The sequence below is a fragment of the Populus trichocarpa genome, chromosome 12 (genome assembly GCF_000002775.5).
Source record: "Populus trichocarpa isolate Nisqually-1 chromosome 12, P.trichocarpa_v4.1, whole genome shotgun sequence".
NCBI lineage: Eukaryota > Viridiplantae > Streptophyta > Magnoliopsida > Malpighiales > Salicaceae > Populus > Populus trichocarpa.
The window spans coordinates 881,054-902,262 of record NC_037296.2 but is presented as its reverse complement, the minus strand read 5'-3'; the positions used below and the strand labels follow the sequence as shown (position 1 = coordinate 902,262).

General features: G+C 30.9%; 1 protein-coding gene across 1 annotated transcript; it reads left to right on the top strand.

The window, feature by feature from the left end:
• Positions 1 to 20,123: 20,123 nt before the first annotated feature.
• Positions 20,124 to 21,209, top strand: LOC7485215 (arabinogalactan protein 41). Its single transcript, XM_002318335.3, has 2 exons — positions 20,124 to 20,539; positions 20,970 to 21,209. Exons 1-2 carry the CDS (start codon positions 20,419 to 20,421, stop codon positions 21,041 to 21,043), a joined length of 195 nt encoding a protein of 64 aa, XP_002318371.1. The 5' UTR covers positions 20,124 to 20,418; the 3' UTR covers positions 21,044 to 21,209.

Below are 21,209 nucleotides of genomic sequence, written 5' to 3'. Positions count from 1 at the left end.
TTATTTTCATGATCTCTTACCTATTTATTAGATTTGTAGAATGTTTAATGAATTTAAAAATTAATCATAGTACATGTAAACTTACCTGAACATTTTATATTATAAAAAAAAATACACAATTAATAGTGATCGAGTGTAATTAGATTGATTCATAGGAAAAATTAGGCCCTTGATTCTTTGCGATCATTATTTGATTTAAAGGTAAATTTATTTTTGTATTTTAAAAGGTTTTTAAAAAAAAAATTAAATTTTTTTTAAATTAAATTTTTTTTTAGATTTATGTTTAAAATAATTTTTTAAAAATAAAAATATTATTTTAATATATTTTTAAATAAATAATGTCTTAAAAAATAATTTTCACTATATTTTCAAACATATTGAATGTGCTGTATGTCAGGTGGCAGAGGCTGCCTTGTAGTTGTACATTACTGGTTGATCAGCCTCCCGGCCATGGAGTAAAACAATATTTTATGACATCAATAGGACCACCTGCACAGGACGTGAATTTATTGTAACAACACGGCGTGGTTGTAAAATTTAGGGTGAATATACATCTCTTGTGACCTTGTGTCAATCGGCTCAGCGGACGTCTATCGGAAAGAAATAATGTTTGTTTTTTTTTAATGTGCAGTAATAATTATTTTTTAAAATATTTTTATTTAATTTTTTAAATAAATTTTTATAATAGTATATTAAAATGATCAAAAAAATATATAAAAAATTAATTTTTTAAAAAACAATCATGGATTTTAAAAACTTAAAATTGATTCAGCCAATTTAGTAGATCTAGTTAAGATTTAGTTTGAATTTTAATTTTTTTAAATAATATCATTTAAATTTTTTTTAAATCAAAATAATATCTCAACATGTATCAATACGTCTTAAAAGCCAAACTAGATTGAATAACGTGGTTGAATGATTATTTTTCACAGGTGTGTGGAGTATGGAAGGTCGATTCAAGATTTCAGAGTATATTCATAAAAAGATTTTAGATTTTGGATTAATTTTCTCCGTTATGAAAAATATTATTGTAATATACCCATATGGAAAAAATTTAGGATAAGTTATAATTACATAAAGTTCTTGTATTATTCACTATTTTACACTGTTCTTTAAAATTTTAAAAGTTGCAATAGCACCTTTCTTATTTTAAATCAATTGCAAGCTTAGTAGGATGCTTTACACAAAAAAAAAAAAAAAACTAATGGCTGCTTTTGTTAAAAGCTATAATGGGCATTGCAAAACCAATGTATATTCATTTATGGAGACACATGAAAATGGATTTCCATGGACATATCTAGGTTTATATACACCTTGAGAGGTTCAAATCTATCGTCTTCCATGAAAGGATAAATGAGAATGCCAGATGAAATACAGTGATTCACTTGCACGTTTCTTTCATTTGATCGAAAGGACAAGCAATCAGGACGAATGGCCATAAATGCAGGGCTGGAGAAGGCAGTGAAAAGCACTTTTAAAAGAGGGGAGTCCCTTGTTTTGAGAGGAAAAGGAAAAGGAATCATGAATGCCGCCATGGCTTTATTAGAAAACTAAAGCCAAAATATGTGCTGCAAAGCCAGGGATGTGAAGAATGTTTCACCGAAAAAACCCAGCCCAGAAAAGAATGCCTTAATGAAGACTGTTCTTTTCTTTTTTCCATTAACAGTTAAAGAAAATTCAATGGCTATCAAAATCATTCATTCATTGTAGCACAGAAAGCAATCTATTTCTGTACTTTCTTATGTATTATGAAGTTGCAAAGTCCATAGTTTTCGACAGCAGCAAGTAAACATCGTGCATGGCTCTTTCCTGGATTTCCTTTTCGTTTTTTGCAAAAACAAAAATTAAATAGTTCATCATTTAATCATGGATGAGTTAGATATAACCTAATTAGTCATTTTTTTAATCCAAAAATAATGTAATAATTCAGGGATGAATTTAGTAGTTTTTTTCCCTCCAAAACTCTCGTCTTTCCTCGTCAAAATTTTCCATCATGTCCAATTTTCCCTCGAAAACTGTTCTGGGTATTTGGATTTGGGCCTATCTTGCGCATCCTAGGTGAAAGACGCAGAAGGTCTCCTTTGGGGGTAGGAAGGAATTGAGCCGTCAATGAGCACCACTATGAAAAAAAATTAGAAATATAATTAAATATATCTAACTGCTATTTCTTTTTTAAAAAATAAAATTGAATTAGTAAAAAAAGAAAAGGAATAAAAGTAGAATCAATCTAAGAGAAATTCAAAGTTAATTCGAGCTTAAGTAAATTTAATTTAATTTAATTAAGATAATAAAATAAAGAGATACACTTTACACCGTAATTTTGAATAGAAAAGAGATTTCAAGAAACAACATATTTATTAAATGACCCAGGATTTGCCCTTTTTATTAATTTTTATAAATTAGAAGGGAAAAAAAATTCTTAAATGAGATATTCCAACTTCATAATGAATCGAAAAGATTCATTGTTTTAGAAAACAATAGTGCTGACTTTATCAAAGAATTATTCTCAACCAATTATTTTAATAAAATCTAATCTTTAAATATTGGATTTCATCGACAGGTCCCACAAATTTAATAATAGCTCAAATTTTTAGAAATTGGGGGAAAATATTTTAGTAAAGTTCACGAATTACAAAGTTTAAGGGAAAAAAATCACGAATGTTTCATTGAGCATGCACCATAAAACTTCACGAATGTTTCATTGAGCATGCACTTGCTTGACTACTGCCATGATGTGGAGGCCCTAGCTAGCAATTACAAAATTCAAGAATGTTTCATTGAACATGCACTATAAGAAAAAAAAAAAAAAAAAAAACCATGAATGGACAGCTACAGTATCATTACTTACAGCAACATTTTCTAAACACGACAAAGTGAACATAAGCTTGTGAATTTGTAAACAGAGATAGGAGGAAGAAATAAATGAGAGAGGAAGGTTGTCATGAAGACGAGTGCTGAGCAAAGTCAGCAAGTTGTCTGCTACAATAATATTTGATATATAAAAAAGATTGAAGCTTAGCTTTCAATGCGCAGACACGGCATCTGCGTGTCTCCGGTGAAGATGTAATTTAATTTTCTTTATCTATATCAAATTCCAAAATATACTACATATTTTCATAAATATTTCTGATTTCTCTACGTATCTCGAGATTAAGTTCTTGCCGAACTGCAAGTGGGTTTTTATGTACATTATTCGTTTTCGTCTAAGGCTTCGAATTTTGGACGAACTCACGAGAAAGAAAGTTTCTTAGATGTCTTGTTTAAGATCTAAGCAGGGAAGGATTTAATTTCGATGCATAAAAATTTGTCCGAAAATCTCTTAAATGTCTCTGGCTCTGGTGTTTCTGGAGATGTCACATAAAATATGGCAGAGATTGTTGGGAAGGAGTAAATGCAGATTCAGTATGGGATTGCGCGCGGTTTCATTTAAAGTAAAATGTTTCTTCACCATTGATGAGTATTTATCAGCACAGTCAATTAATGTTTCTTCCAAATGGATACAAAACTTTGCTCTCACCCATCAATTTTCAACATTTACCATACTCAACAACCAAAACTCTCTCTCTCTAGTTTCTAGATTGAGAGTACAAATGGGATTTTTGTTGGCTGAACCAGAAGCCATATATGATAAATATCATGTAACTGTGGAGATTCTTGTTTTTACGTAGTAATTCTGCAGATGCTTTTTCTGGACAGCCTCAAACCCAAGGTTTAGGTTTTCCAGTGTCAGAGAGATTCTTTTAGGACGCGGTTATCATGTATGAACCCAAGGTATGCGCGCCCATGCAGTAACCACTATAAATAAATCATTGGGTGTTTTTTTCAAAGTAACACTTACCCAAAGAAAAGTTTGGGTTTTTTTTTTAATTGGTTGCAATGTTCTCCCAAGGCAACTCATTTTTTTTTTTAATATTTACAATGTGAAAGATAATTTTTTAATCACTTTTAAGGGTATGAATCGGCATGCAATTTGATAAAATAATTATAATTTTAAATATGATTATTGGACTGTGATTAAATTTTATTAGATAATTTTATAAATCTAATTCTATAAAAGGGTCTACTTGTGTAACCAGAAGAGGTTTAGAAAACCTACGAATTAAACCTAGAAAATGTTATTTTTTACTATTTTAATTATTTTTCTAATTAATTTTATATCTTAATTACTTTCATATACTTAGCTTTAATTAATTCATAAGTGCGTAACCTTGCCTTTTCTTTCTTTAATTACTTTCTCTATCACTGTTATGGTAACGAGACCTTTATAACCACCATTGATTATTCCACAATCTGATTCTTCTGGCGTTGTTGTATTGATCATTAATTATAAAGTCAGATGTTGGTGCCCAATAATTAGGAACTTAAACTAGCCATAACCTTAAACCCAAGGCTTCCTTTCATAATATAACATTTCATAATTAAAATATTAAAAATAGGGGGAGACAGTCAGATGTCAGTGCCCAATAATTAGAGACTTAAACTGTAATTAACGAGTGTCGGTATTGTATGAAAGTTTTTGATAGATTGCACCACTCATAGCGGCTGCAAAACAGTAAGCTACTGTGTTTAGTTGATTTAATTTCAAATATAGTACAAATTGAGTATTGAGTCATTGAGTTTATTTTAGTTACATGTTAGGAGCAACCTAATCTATTAGGTTATGTTGTTTTCAATAGTTTAACTTATTAAGTGTGATATTTAAAAAAAATAAAAAATTATGTGTGCTACTTAAAAAAAAAATATGGGAAAGAGAATTTTTTTTAAAAAAATCTAAATCATTTATCTCATATATATATATATATATATATATATATATTTTGATGATGTCATGAAAAAACTCCAAACAAGATTGGACTTGTGTGTTTGATATTGTGGTAGCTTTTGTGGTTGTGGTTTGAAAAAAATTATTTTATAAAAAGTACTTTTGGTTGAGGTTGATTTGGTATTTATATATGTTTGGTTAAAACTGTGGTTGAAATTGAGGTTGAACGAAAAGTCATTTAATGTGTTTGGTTAAAAATGCTTTTCAAATTGAGGTTATAAAATAATTTTAAAAAATATATATTAGTATTGATGGTTTTTAATTTAAATATTGTAGATTTAACTACTACTATTATATCATGAAATAAATAATAATTTATATAAAATATTTTTTATTGTTCCATTAAACTATCTACAATTCCATCACGTATGAAATACATCCGACAAGAACTACCGTTTTCTTGGTTTCTTAAACACTCAACAACATCAGGTAAAATATCATCAGGAACAAAATTGGAATTGCGATCAAATTCTGCTAATACTATGTCATCAAGCGATCTCTGTCTAATTTATGTAGTGTCATTAAATAATGTTAAACATTAGTTTTTCGAATAAAACACAATTAAAAATAAAAAATAAAATAATTTTTTTAATAGGTCGGATCTGGTTCAATGCATTTAGATTTGGACCGGACCCGATCCGACCGGAACAGTAGAGACATTCTCCACTGTTCACGTGAACAGTGGAGAATGTTTCCACAATGAAGAGTGAATTAAATTCACTCTCCACGGCAGCACAGAGGAGAAGCAGCTTCGAGCTGCTTTCAGTGACACTGCATTTTAAATGCAAATAATGGTAGGGCCATGAATAGTAAATAGTGTTTTATTCGTTTCCAAACAATTGTTTCCTGTGGATTGCTTCAAAAGCATAAGCAACCACGGAAACAAACATGTTTTTTCTACATATGTGATCTTGAGCTTAGGTCGAAGAAATGACTGGATCAATGTTCATGAGTTTTCCTACAAAACATGTTAGAATATTGATGTAAAATTATATTAATGGTAGCTATTTTTTGTAATTGGTAAATTTTATTGACTTACATTAAATTTTAATAATGGTGTATAAGATTTAAATGGTTGAAATTACTATAATTAAACGAGATGATATTTATGATCAAATTAATTTATTATATGTAATTGTTTTAAATTTATTTGGTAATTAATACCTTTGTTGAGTGTGTGTATGTGTTTAGGGTAAAAAATATATAATTTTTTTTATCATCAAAACTCTTAGAAATACTTTCCTATTTTAATCTCTTACATATCCCTGCACATGATTTAAGACCTTCCTTTTTTATATTTATCTCAATTTTCATGACACTTCATTTCTTGTACTTTATTAACTTAATAGAGCAAAAATGTGATTTAAAGGTTTGAGGAGTTTTTGTTGCATTAAAAAAACTCTAACCATTATTATATTTTGGGAGAGAAATGTATTATATGCAAAATTATCCTTGTGCAGACGAAGCGTTTTCTCTCTAAGGATTGTGTTATTGCGTGCCACAATCCCATGATTTTTCTAAACCTTTACTCTTTTCATATTTACTTTTAGTTCTTATTTTTATTATTTATTTTAGTTGCTAATTTAATATTGAAAAAAAAACAAATATCCTGGTTACATTTATTTGTCTAAATTTTTTTTTAATTTTTTGTTTGTGATTTTCTAACAAAACAAGTTCCTTGTTGGTAGAGAGAACCTTCTAATGCTTAAGTTATGATCCAAATTGTAATTAAAGGTCAAAATTGGTATATGCAAATTTTCTTATTTCAATCATTTTGTAATGTTTGAATGCCCACCTGCAAGCTCTTTTTTAACATAGATTAAATTAATCAAGTCTTGTTCTTTATTATTTAATATTTTTTTAAATTTCATCTTAGCCTATGAGCCTTGAAAAAGTCCATTGAAAGCCTTTTTAAATCTCTTAGCCCTATGTCTAATCACTGGACCAACTTAAATCCCTAACGGATCTCTTGGTGTTGCTTAGATCACATCTGTAAAGAAAAAAACCTTAATTTATCAAAGCATCAACGAAGTGTCACCCATGATTTTTATTCTTGTAAAAATATTTACAAACTAATAAATTTGGTTGGATAACATATAATGAAATTAAATATGAATTTAAAAATCAAACAATTTGATATAGACTAATTAAGAATGACACTGGTATTTAATTCTATACTATAAACTTTAGGAAAACATCGTTTAAATTTTACTTGTATATATGAATTTAATTAAATATGAATTTAAAAATCAAACAATTTGAAGTATTTTTTTTTTCATGTCATGGGGATGCCTAAGCTAAAATTACATAGCACTAAATGAAACACAACATATATATATATATATATATATATATATATATATATATATATATATATATATATATAATATGCTATGGATTTCATGGTTTTTAGTTATCAAATTAAACAACCCTACATGCTAGTACGCTTCAAGTTCCATATGAAATGCAAAGCCATGCAATTTTATTTTTGGGGTAAATCATGAAATCTAGTTCACATGGAATTAAAGAAATTAATGTTGATAATTAAAAGTAATTAATTCCAAGTTGGTTTTCTATCATTCAAACTCCTAATTGGTCTCTACTACTAATTGTACAAATAGACTAGAATCACTAGAATCACTAGAATCCTTGCAAATATTTGATTGTATTTTAGTACTTATAATTTCCTTATATTAGTCAATTATGATCCTAAACTATAGGATCTAAAATTATATACAACGACTATTTATACCAATAAAGTTGGAGAGAAATGGATTTTGAAGCCTTTTCTTAAAAACTTCGTTTTGACTTAATATCAGAGCAGTTCTTATTATTTTTTTATATATCATCATAAGCTTAAATTCTCATATACTCCTTGCACCATGACTAATTAGAAACCCAAATCATCCTCTATACGAGTCATTCATGTCCAATCAGAAAACCCTAGTTTCACACCTAATGTTTATGATGTCTAGTCCCAAATCATGGAAATGCACATTACAAGACGCGAGAAGCTTGAAAATCTTACAAGTATAACACCTCCCCGGAAGGTTATTGATGTTTTTTTTTTTATGCAAAATGGTATGCTAAAAATCAAAAGGTCAAAGGATGGTTGTTGACTGCTATGTCACCGGATATTATAAAGTGTTATCTTAGACTGTTTATTGCATGTGAAATCTAGACTACCCTAGCCAAAGCTTTCTATTATGGGTTAGATGAATTGCAACTCTTTGTATTGAATCAACGAGCATTCTCTACCAAATAGGTTGGCCGCCCTCTTTCCACCTATTATGGAGATCTGGTAGAAATCTTTTAAGAGTTAGATCATCTTGATAGGATTGTAATGAGGGATCTCGAAGATATTGTCGCTTATAAAAAATCAGTCGAGTTATTATAAGTGCATATCTTCCTGAATGGACTAGATACCGAATTCAAACAAATTCAAGGTGAGATTCTTAGGAAAGATCCTGCACTCATTCTTGAAGAAACTTATGTGAATGTTCATCGTGATTATATTCATCGAGCTGCACTTAATGGTAAATCTAAACACTCAGAGTCATCTGCTATGGTGGCTCGCTAAGTCAAGCCTTAACATCACAAACACATCTGAAACAAGATCGAACATATAGTTCGCCGAATCATACTACTAACCAAAATCACTTATCTAAAGAGTGAAGTTAGTTCCATGTTTCAACAATCTCATAAAACTGCAGCCACTCAATATCAATCTAGTATTCAGGTTCTTTATACTGATAATAGTGGTGAATTTATTAATCAAAACTCAAAAAAGTACTTACATTTATATGATATTATTCATCAGATGACTTCCTTTTACTCCTCTTAATAAAACAAGGTAGCAGTGTGAAAAAAACCATCACCTTCTTGAAGTTTTATGTGCTTTCATGTTTGGGGCTCACATGCCTATTAGTTACTGGGGAGAAGTCATCACCGTTGTAGCCTATCTCATCAATCATGTACCTTATAGTTCCCTAAAATTTCGTACTCCCTTTGATGTCCATTATAATATTGTTAGTGCTTCTACCATACCAAATTTGTTCCTTAAAGTTTTTATGTGTGTAGCCTTTGAGCACCTTCACAAACCCTTAAGAAATAAGTTACAACCTCATGCCTTTGAGTGTGTATTTGTTGGATATACCTTGCATTGAAAAGGTATCAGTGTTGTCACCCCCTTCTAGAAAGTTTTATGGTACTCTTGATGTGGTTTTTCATGAAGATGAAATGTATTATTCTACCTTCGAATAATTGAAGTGTCAAGATCAAAAACATATTTATGTATGTTAAAGAATCACTTGATAAAAAATTTAAACCAATAGGGGTAAGAACTCACTTGAAATTTTAAATTTAAGAGATACAAATAATTTTTTTTTTTTTTACTTCTTAAATTTATAAGGTGTGGTTTTCACTTGAACTCATTTGAGTGTGTTTATTTTTAAGATAGTTTTTGTGGTTGTGGTTTCAAAAAAATAAGTTTTAAAAAAGTGTGATTAGGTGTGGTTAGTTGGATTTAGATACATGTTTGGTAAAAATTGTAGTTGAGGTTTATGTACAACAAAAAACATGTATAAAATGTTTGGCAGTTGTGTGGTTGCGGTTGCTTTTCAAAGTGTTTTTTACTTGGAAATGCATCAAAATAATTATTTTTGATATCAGCGCATCAAAATGATTTGAAAAAAAAAATTGAAGTTAAAAAATTTAATTTTTTTCAAAAACGCTTTTGAAACACAAAAACAAACAGAGTATTACGAAACTCAGTTACAAAAGCATGTAAAAACTGCTTCTCAAAAACTACGTTTCAAACTCAATTTTTTAGTGGGTCCCACAGTAAAAAACGCAGTTTGGTGTGTTACCAAACACCTTACTGTGTTTTTTGCACTGCAAACGCAAAAGCTACAAGTAAACAAACGCAACCAATGTGTGTCAAAATTCAGTAATTTTTTTTATTTAATAAATTATAAATTGTGAATATCAATAATTCCAATATAAATAATATATATTATTATTTAAATAAAAAAAATAAAAAATAAAGAAAAAACTATGATCTGATCTATAAACTTATCTGATAATCATTTTATATCAACCTTTTCTTTCCATCAAACATACAGTAAACAGATATGGATAAGCTACTGAGCATTTTTGTACATTACATAATAAAAGAACATAATTTATTTATTTTTAATCATTTAGAGCCCTACTAAGTCATGAATGGGAATGTGGGACAAAATTTTAAAACAAAGTTGCTGAAATCAATAAGCTGAGACCTAGCACAGCTTCATTTACTTTCCAATCTGGAACATCATTTACGGGCACCACGAAATGTATGAGCAAAACATTACTCCTACACTATCTTTGTTAGCATCTGCAGGAAGAGCTCTCACCTTAATTCTCTGATCATCATCTCTTGATGAATAATACCCCCCAAGTCCGCCGTGTTGCATGGTGGTAAGTATCACAGTCCTCAGAGATTGTGCGACCGGACGAATGTCGGATGGCCGGAATGGGGACCAACTTCATTGTATATTTAGATTTCTATGTCCCATTTTTTAATGCCATGTCCCCATCCTGGCTAAGAACCATTGAAGGCTAACTTTCGTGTAGCTCCGTCTTACCACCTTCCCTATTAAACTCAGATGTCATTATTATGGAGGAGGAAATCTTATAGTATCTATCTTGAAAGCTAATGTAGTAAATGAAAGCAATGCTGTATCCCCGTTTATTACATGATAGCGTTAAAATCAAGGGCCTACAAGAAATTGCAACTTGAGAAAAAGAGTTAAATCTACCACTACTACGTTCTACACAAGGAAAAGAAAAGGGAAACAAAATGTTAAACTAATCATTTCTAGCTCGTTCTATTTTTTGCTCTTTCAAATTTTAATCTTTTTTTTTTCTTTACTTTCAAGAAAATAATACAAGAAGCATAAGAATAAAACTGAGTTCTTGAACCAGAAAAATCAACTAGTAAGTAGTAAAGGCTATGTTTTTGCTACTCTAGGTGGTGCTATGTCAACCATAGGATCAATTGGGTACCTATTTATATTGGCAAATTCGTATTATTAACACTTGCTTGACAAAAAAAAAAAAAAACGTTAGTCAAATCCCTTATTGGATTGAATTTTGTTTTACTCGTTATCAATTTGATGCTAGTCAAATCGAATAAAAAAATTGAACCGGATCATATACTAAATGGATAAGATAAAAGTGTCATACCTGAGCACCATAACTTATATATCTATATAATAGAAGCACAACGGGTATTCCTTAAAAAATAGAGAAGGAAAAAAAGACGGGGAGATCGAGAGTGGTATATAGATGCAATTAAGAAAAAAGTTAAATAAAATGCTTGAACAGGTACAATCCTATAAAATAATTTTTATTTATTTATTTTTTAGGCAATTTGGAACATATACTCTCTCTTTTTTATTTCATTTTGTTGTAAAAGTAATTATGTATGGTTTGAGATTAAGAGGATTAATTGTTAACCCTGACACAACCTCTTTAATCCTATATATAGGAAACTTTAGTAGTGGAGGAGAAAACTTAAACCTATTGAAAGTGGGGGTTGAGTAATAAAAATGTTGAGGGGAAATTTTTTTTGAACTTGTGAATAATTTTTTTTCATACCAGTGATGGATCCCACATGTATATATTATAAATTATCTTTTATTATATTTAATTCAAATTTTGATTTTAAATTTTGATGGGTTCCTATAGATAGTGTTTGATATACTGGATAATATTGATTAGATGAGATTAAATTAGATTAGACAGAACTAGACAAATAATTATCTTATTTTGTGTTTGGTATGTTTTAGACTAGACTTGATAATTTAATTTATTTTATATTTAGTAGATATCAGACGGTATCTAAGCTATCAATACCTAAAAACCACTCCTATTAATATAAACCAAAATTAAACCTTTAAAAAACTCTTTATGCTTCCTTTGTCCCTCTTATGCTATCAACTCAATACAATGCAACTAATTCAAGCATTCATGTCAAAATAACATGCAATCTTTAAATTTTACAAAATGAGAAATTTTCAAAAAGATTCATATTTCTTTCTCACTCATTTCGAGCAACGAAAGCACATATAAACTTTTGTATCAAAGGCTAATTCTAATCAAAATTCCATCAAATCAAAATTCATAAATGGGAATTCAAACCCTCAAGCTATTACAACAACAGTAATCTTCTCTAATAATCAACAAAGCTTACTCACAATTCATAAAGTCTCAAACTTTCAATTCGGATATTAGCTTATCCAAATTAAACCCATCAAAGAAAAAAAATGGCTTATGCACACATTCATCGATTCCACCAAAAAAAAACATAAAAAAGAGAGGAAATAAATCTGTTTTTGGAGAATTATTTGCCAAAATTAAAAGGTGGGATCTTTGCTATAGAGAGAAGAAACTAGAGATCAACAATCTTGAATCAAATAATAAGGCTAATTAAGGAAAGTCTAAAAAAACGATAAGGATGAATAGGTAATCCATAAAAACAAAAAAAAAAAAAATTGGTTGAGCCATGATCTTTTGAAGTAGAAATTTTTATCCCTAATGGAAAACAACACGTTTTCCCGAGGAAAGAAAAAAAATAAAAAGAGATGCTCTCACTCGGACTAGGTTAGAAAACTTAAAAGTTTTTACAGAGGCCTAACCCCATTAGCCCTCCTAATTCCACCCCTGCTGCTACCCTTAAATGACGACACATGTATAGATGAAAAGGTGAATCATTAACTTAGAAATTAGAACTTAGTGTTGGCCAATAGATCAAAGAACACAAGTGAAAATGCATAACCTAACAACAAATAGATATCAACTAATTTTATTTATTATACTGAAAGTATTCGAATTATGGATGCTATAACATGAAGATGAACACCAGGCAGAATAACTTCAAGTTAATAAAAATCACTTGGGAAATTTGCATGCAGATTTTCTTTATGCCAAAACGGAGCGTAACGCAATTTAAAAAAAATAGAAAAAAAGGAGAGGAACTTTACATGCCGTACTTCACATGCCAGGTGGGGCTGAACAACTTCAGATGAAATGACTTTGCCCTTGTGGGGAGTTGTTGCACGAACTTCTGTCAGTTCAACAATCCGTATTTGCTTGTCTCATGTGACCTTTTGTTGTAAACAAGTCTTGCTCGTCTCCGAGGAAGTTTAGTGGGAATCACTGGTCCACCTTTACTTTTGGTAGGCAATGAAGGCTGGAGAAAGGAAAGAAATACGCAGCTTTCCAATGCAAGTATGCAACCACATGCTTTTTCATATTTTTAAAATTTTTAATTTTTTTATTTTAAATTAATATTTTTATAATTTTAAATTATTTTAATTTGCTGATGTCAAAAATAAATTTTAACAAATAAAAAAATATATTATTTTGATATATTTTTTAAACAAAAAAACACCTTAAAAAGCAACCGTTGACACAATCTTAAACACTATCTAAAACTATATCCACAAATTGCATGTTATCCTACATGAAAAAAAAAATAGGCATTTTAAAATCCTAATACATTTTGATAAAATTTTTGGGAAAATAATATATTTTAGACAAGAATTAGAAAAATAATATAGTTTAAACACAGTTGTTGCTTTGAATAGTAGTTGAACACAACTAATATCGGGAATAATAATTGTTTCAAAAATTATGTCTCTCTCGATTTAATTATCATGTATAAAAAGTCAACCCAAAATTTTATGAATATTTAATGGCTAAGAAATGAGATTCAAAATCCAATGGCCAAGAGAGAATGAGTCACCAGGAACACACTGGAGCTTCATTTTCAACACACTCGGTACCGTTAGAAAGATCTTGAAAAAACGATTCTAACCACACCTTGAAAAATCACCAAACATGGTTGTAATTTATTAAGGGTTTTGTTTGGGGATTAATTTAGGGTTAATTACGACCTCATTTGATGTTATAGATAATAGAGCCAGCAACCATATGTGTGGAGACAAAGTTAGGTTCATGAAGCTTGATGAAGCAATTAGAGGTAATGTCACCTTTATAAATCATTCAAAGGTTGTCATCAAAGGAAAATTTATGATTTTGATTAAATTAAAAGATGGAAGTCGTCAATTTATTAGTGATGTCTATTATATACTAATAATGAAAAGAAACATATTGAGCTCATGACAATTGTTGGAGAAGGGGTATGAGATTAAGATGAAAGATCATACTTTGGCATTACTTTATATTAAAGAAGTTATGATTGCAAAGGTATCCATGACAAAGAATTGAATATTCTTGCTAAACATAGAGATGGATGTGTCTAAATACCTAATTACATATGTGAAAGATGAGACTTAGCTTTGGCATATGAAACTTGAACATGTCAACTTTGATAGCTTGAAGATGTTTAAAAGTCTATCATCCATTAAATATCCAAATCAGTTGTATGAATGATATTAGTGGGTAAGCAATTTCGTAAAAGCTTTCTGAAGGAGTCTACATCAAGAGTAAGTCAACCCCTACAAGAAATACATGTCGATGTTTGTGGTCCTATCAAACCATGTTTGTTTGGTAGAAATCTATTTTTTTTTACTTTTATTGATGATTATAGTAGAAAAACATGGGTATACTTCTTAAAAGAAAAGTTTAATGTGTTTAGTTGTTTAAAAAAATTTAAGGCATTAATTGAAAAGGAAAATGATTATTATATAAAATCACTTAGGATAGATAGAATGTGAGTTTTTTTTAATGATTTTAATGAGTTTTGTAAAGATCATGGTATAAAAAGACTCATAATGGTGTCTAGATTCCCATAACAAAATGGCATGATAGAGAGAAAGAATAGATACATCCTCAATATGACAAGAAACATGCTCAAAACCAAGAAGATACCTAAAGAGTTTTGTGTCGAAACTATAGATTGTGCTATCTACTTATCAAATAGTTTTCCTATGAAAGGCTTGAATCACATGACTCCATAAGAAGTATGGAGTGGAAGAAAGCTAAGTGTTTCTCACTTGAAAGTTTTTGGCAACATTGACTATGTGCATATAGATGATCAAGTAAAGACCAAGCTAGATGACAAGAGCAAAAAGATGATCTTTGTGGGCTATGAATAAAAGTCTAAAAGATACAAGTTTTACAACCCTAATGAAGGGAAAATAATGATTAATAGAGATGTTAAGTTCAATGAAGAAGGAGTATGAGATTCGAAGGTAGATGATATTGAGAAATATGACTTCCTATCGATTCTTGATGAAGAGGAGGAAAGATATGGAGATCATCAAGAACCTATAATTACACCTCTATAGACACCAATAAGCTTAACTTCTCCTTCTTCTTTTTCTTCTAGTAAAAGCTCAAGTAATGGTACTCCACCAAGTCCACCAAGAAAGATGAGGAGCCTTGATGACTTATATGAGGTAACAAATCATATTGATGATGATCTAACACTATATTGTCACCTTGCTACATGCCTATAATGTTTGGAGAAGCAATAAAAGATGCAAAATGGAGAATTACTATAGATGAGAAGATTGCATTAATTGAGAAAAATGATACATGGAAATTGGTTTCTAGACTAAGAGGAACAAATCCAATAAGTGTCAAATGGATCTTTAAAGAAAAAAAGAATGCCAAAGAAGAAGTATTTGATGAAGTATTTGCTCTAGTTACTATATTAGAGACCATTCAATTAATCATTACCACTGCTGCCCAATATAGATGGAGAATCTATCAAATTGATGTTAAATCATCTTTTCTTAATGGTTTTCTTAAAAAAGAAGGTCTACATTGAGCAATATGTGAGATATGAAGTGAAGGGACTTGAAGACAATGTATTAAAGTTGAACAAATCCTTATATGGATTGAAGCAAGCCCCATGGGCTTAGTATAGTTGTATTGATGGATATTTCTTAAAGAATCGATTTGTTAAATGCCCTTATAAATATGCTATCTATGTAAAGATCAAAGAGAGTGGTCATACTCTTATTGTATGTATGTATGTGGATGACTTGATCTTTACAGGAAATAATTCAAAGATAGTTGGAGATTTCAAGCAAGCAATGATTAAGAAGTTTGAGATGATGAACATTAGTTTCATGTCATACTACTTAGAGATTGAAATCAAACAATGAAAAGATGGAATCTTCGTAAATCAAGAGAAATTTGCAAAGAAGGTTCTTAAAAAGTTCAAGATTGAGGATTATGTAAGAGTAAATACTCTAGTTGAGTGTGGAGTAAAGATGTCAAAGAATGATGAAAGAGAGAAGATAAACTCTACAACATTCAAAAGCTTAGTTGAGAGTTTAAGATAATTGACATGCACTCGTTCGAATATTTTTTTTAGTAAAACTTGAAAGTAGATTTATAGAGACACCAACCATGACACACTTCAAAGCATTGAAGCAAATTCTTTGATATACCAAAGGTACTATTAATTTTGGCTTATTCTATGGTTATTCTAATAGCTTTAAACTTGTGGATTACAGTGATAGCGATTGAGCTGGGGATATGGATGATAGAAAGAGCACTATGATTTTTGTTTTCTACATGGGAGACACAACATTTGCATGGAGTTCAAAGAAGCAATCTATAATCACTTTGTCAATATGTGAAGCTGAATATATAGTTACTGCATCACGTGTTTGTCATTCCATATGGCTAAGAAGATTGTTGAAGGAATTGTGAATGTCACAAGAAAAACCTATTAAAATTTATATGGACACCTAATCAGTCTTTACATTAGCAAAGAATTCAGTATTTCATGATTTTTTTTATGCTAACCCGGGTATCCTCACACCCTTTTTAAAAGGTGAGACTAGTTTTGTTCGAGGTTCGTGGCTGCCCCTCCCAACAAGTGCGCTTCCTGGGATCAAACTTGTGTTCTCATCCTTGCTGGGATATAATCAGCAAAGAATTCAGTATTTCATGATATAAGTAAGCATATTGACACAAGATTTCATTACCTACAAGATTTCATTACAAACAAAGAAGTTAAAGTCAAGTATGTGAAGACACAAGACCAAGTCAAGGATATCTTCATAAAGCCACTGAAAAATTATGTTTTTATCAAGATGAGAAATACGTTGGGAGTTATGAATAAATCATGTTTAAGGAGGGGTGTTGAAAGTAAACTGATTTCTAGAAATTAATTGAACCGATCGACCGGTTGAGAACATGTCAACCGGTTGAAACTGAGTAACTAGTTGGATTAAATAAATGGTCGACCGGTTCAGTCGGCAGAATACAATTCTTGTTTAGATTATGATTTCCTTGTATTAATTTAATTTCTTGATTATTTAGAACTTTATGCCTATAAAAAAAAAAGCTTCTAACTTACCATTATTCAGTAGTACAAAAAGAAGAGAATAGTTAAGAAAACTTAGAGATAAACACTTAATAAAAATATATATATTTTTTTAATCTTCTTCTTATTCTTGAGTTTTTTATGTTGCATTATTATTTTTTATTTTATACCATACCTATCTTTATTCCAATAAAAAGGAGCAAGGACCATCATATCGAGTGGGAGTTTGAGGACGATATGCTTGCAGACTTTGGTAAATATTTTTAATTTCTCTAAAGGGTTTAAACCGTGCCGAAAACTGGCTAGTCACTACTCTAAGCATTTGTTTCAGATCTACAAGAACAAATAGGATCCTCTTTTCCTCCCTCATGACCAGGCGAGTCAATCAAACACGTAGAAACAGAATTAACATGGAAGATAGACCTGGCATAAGTAAATTCCAGAGAAAGTATTATTTTATTTTCCATCCTCTGTTATCAGGTTGGTCCTTCTGGTTTTTGTGAAGTCTATGTATCATTTTATAAGCATATATAAATACTGACAGTCTGACACTATGCCGTTGTAGGTTTGCATGTGTTAGCAGAACGTCCACTGCTTCTATCTTCGATAATTAATTTACGTACGTTCATATTTAGTCCTAATTAATTAGGTTTGAGTCTTCAGACTTTGTATAGGAGAGAGTATTTTGGAGTCATCTTGTTGTATTACTCGTCCATGTTATGATTCTCCATGAACTTCCAAACCTCTTGATGATATGGGTGGCTATTCAGTTCTGAGTTCTGACATTGGGGGAGTTTCCAAATGTTTGGTGGGGATGATGTTCAAGAAGTATCTTCTCTTTCAAACATCTTAAATCATTTCCCGCAGGACATTTTCTAGAGTAGACGCGGGAAGAAGAAAAAAGGCAAGAATTTTGGTGAAGTTTATCGGTACTTGTTCTTCTAAAATTAAAGCTGGCTAATAAGTTATATGATACAGTGAAACTTAAGGCCTCCATTATGCTTGCGAGGACTAATATATTGTTGGTTTTAAAATTTCTAGACCATCAGGCCTCACCTAGCTAAAACCTTAGCTACTGGACAATAAATTGATCAAGAGTGCCAATTTTATCAGGTGTAAGTTCTTTTTCACTTTGACTTAAGAAGTATAAGTTAAACCGTGTATAGCAAGGGTCCAAAACATAGTTATTAGATCTGAAATAATAATTGACTTGGAAAAGGTTCGGGTTATTGGGTTATTGGGCCAACCCATGTTTTATTAAAACAGCAATATTTTGTTTTTTTACACAAGACATTAGATTAAATGGGTTTAACTGTGTGAATGTTTAGTTCGATTTAACTAGAACTCAGATCCAGGTTAGGTTCCTTGTCTCTGGTTTTATGGGCTAACTTGCCAAGCTGACCTGGGTTTAATAACTACAGCTAGAAAAGCTTGAGTATGGTGTTTGATCTGGGTTAGGCTTCACGTCTTGTGTTTAGCTGGAAAAGCTTAAGAAAGTATGGTGTCCGTCAAAGTTTTGAGCAAGAACAAGGAATTCCAGCAATCCCTAATCAAAGGACCATCCTTTCTGATACATTCATGTGTCTTGCTATAGCATGCGAGACTGCAATTTTATGAGTGATCACACACAAGGTGATTTCTCCTGCTCTGGATTATGGATCACGGATCCAACCCATCATGTCACAGACAAGTGGCTGAAAGAATTGGAAAGGGACAATATGTTAGGTATCCTTGCATTGAAGTAGGTATGGTTTTGTTAGTACAAGATGCGTTGGACCAAGGAAATGCTATTCAACGTCACTCCAAATTTTATTGAGTGCACATAGTACTATGAATTTCACTGAATAATCTCGCTCTCAAGTCTCATGAGCTCCCCTATAAAGGGTCACCTTCATAGCTCATGCATGGTGTACAAGAAAGAAAGGGCATGGAATCAATTACTTTTAGGGCAGGAGGGAGAGTGAAGGAGCAGCAAGAGAGGTGTGGAGGGTTTCAGATGCCCTTGCACTACCCTAGGTACTCAAGATCAGAGTATGAGACAATGCCTGAGGGGCAACTCGATCTCTTACTCACAGAATATGGACTTCCTATGGTTGGAAATGTTGAGCAGAAAAGGAAGTTTGCCATGGGAGCTTTTCTTTGGCCTCGCTAGAGATCATACATGTCAAGCAACAAATCCAGATTTGTATGGTTTATAAGTATCGTGTCTGTCTTAATAGTGCTGAAATGTTGTTTTTTAGGTCTGTAAAACATGGGTTTGGATGGCTTTGGTGCCATTCCATGTTGATGATAAGATAAGTAGCCTTTTCTATGTTGTCCTGCTAAATTAGAACTTTGTTAAGAAGATTACTATTGTTATTATTATTATAAATCTCTCTGCTCAAAATCATTGCTGCATCTGATATTCTGAATTTCAACGTCGTTTAGAATTACGTTGGATTCTGGGGAGGAAGGAGATCAGGAGAATTCTAATTTGGGATCTTCTACACTCACGTGGCTGCCATTAAGTTATTCTTGAGCACCACTCTTAAGGGCTGGAATGTTCAATTTTAACAAAATCAGCTCCTCCCAACGTGCGGTGAGATTTAGTGTGTTTGACTTGTTGTAGGTTTTAAAATTTAATAAAAATTATAAATTATAGATTTTTTTTAATCAAAATTTTAAGACAAAGTTTAACGCAAAAAAACACGATAATATATGTTAATTAAACAAATATTTTTAAATCTATAATTTAAATAAAACGCAGCAAGTTCACCATATAAGGAGACGTAATTACTATATTAATATTGACCTCAAAAAGCTTCTCAAATAAATCTTCATTAGTTAGTAACATTAATGTCACTCATCATCATACCTTTTATGCTAAAAATTGACACTAAATTAAATATAATCTCTCAAGTGGTAGTTGGTACACAAAAATAGGATTGAAGATTCCAAATACATCAACAACAGAAGGGCATATATACAGCCTGTTTGACCTTTTCTTTTGCTTCTTTAATGAAACACAACAGCTTGGAATTGCAAGGAATTTCTATAAAGAAAATGGCATAGAGAATTGAAGGCCATAGGGCATGTTGGATCCTATAAAAATGGGGACAATCCCTGTATTCATGTTCTCAATATAAATACCATTCCCACGTCCCTCTACATTCAGCACCATTTTTTGCATATTGGTTTCTGATTTTTCCAATATTCTCTGTCTCTTCTCTCTCTCTCTCTCCCTCTTTCTCAATCTTTTTTTTTTTTTTTTGAGAGAGAGAGGGTTTTTTGGTAGTAACAAAGAAGGAAGAGATAGAGGAAAATGGCTGTTTCAAACATTTCATTTGGAGTTTTTGCTGCCATTGTTGCCATTATTTTTGCCATCTCCATGCCTTTGGCTCATGGCCAATCTTCAGCTCCTGCTCCATCACCCACAAGCGATGGTGAGTCTCCTTGCCAATATCTTAATTTCTTTGACATTTAAATTAATGAACAATATATTAAATTGCTAGATTTATTTTAAAACATGATTTAATGTCAATTCTCAAATTGAAATTTGTTTTTAGAACTTGAGCCCTTAAAAACCATTAAAAACCAGATTTATTTTCTTTTAGTATGGGATTTTTTTTCCCTTAACAAGTTCATTGGCATCTCAGTTCTGAATTTGATTAATCAAATCATTTGTTTCAATTTTCATGGTGTTTTAATTATGTTAGAATTTATTTTTTCAAGATCATAACTATATTTCTACCTTGTTTTCTGTTTCTTCTTTAAAGGAGTATATACCTTTGATTAAGATTATTGAATATCCAGGAATTAAATAAAAAATAAAAAAAACTCACCCTTTTATGCTCTCTTTTATTGTGTTTGCAGGCGCTGCAATAGACCAAGGAGTAGCTTGTATTCTAATGCTTGTGGCGTTGGTGCTCACATACCTTATTCACTGATGATTCATCGAACTACGGCACATACATTATTTTGGATGTAACGTCAAATCAATCTCCTTTTTTTTTTCTTTTTCTATGTGGGACAACATTGATATATTCTCTTCTAAGAAAAATGTTTGGTGTGTTCTAATTATTTCCATATGTAATTTGATGAGACTTGAAGGAA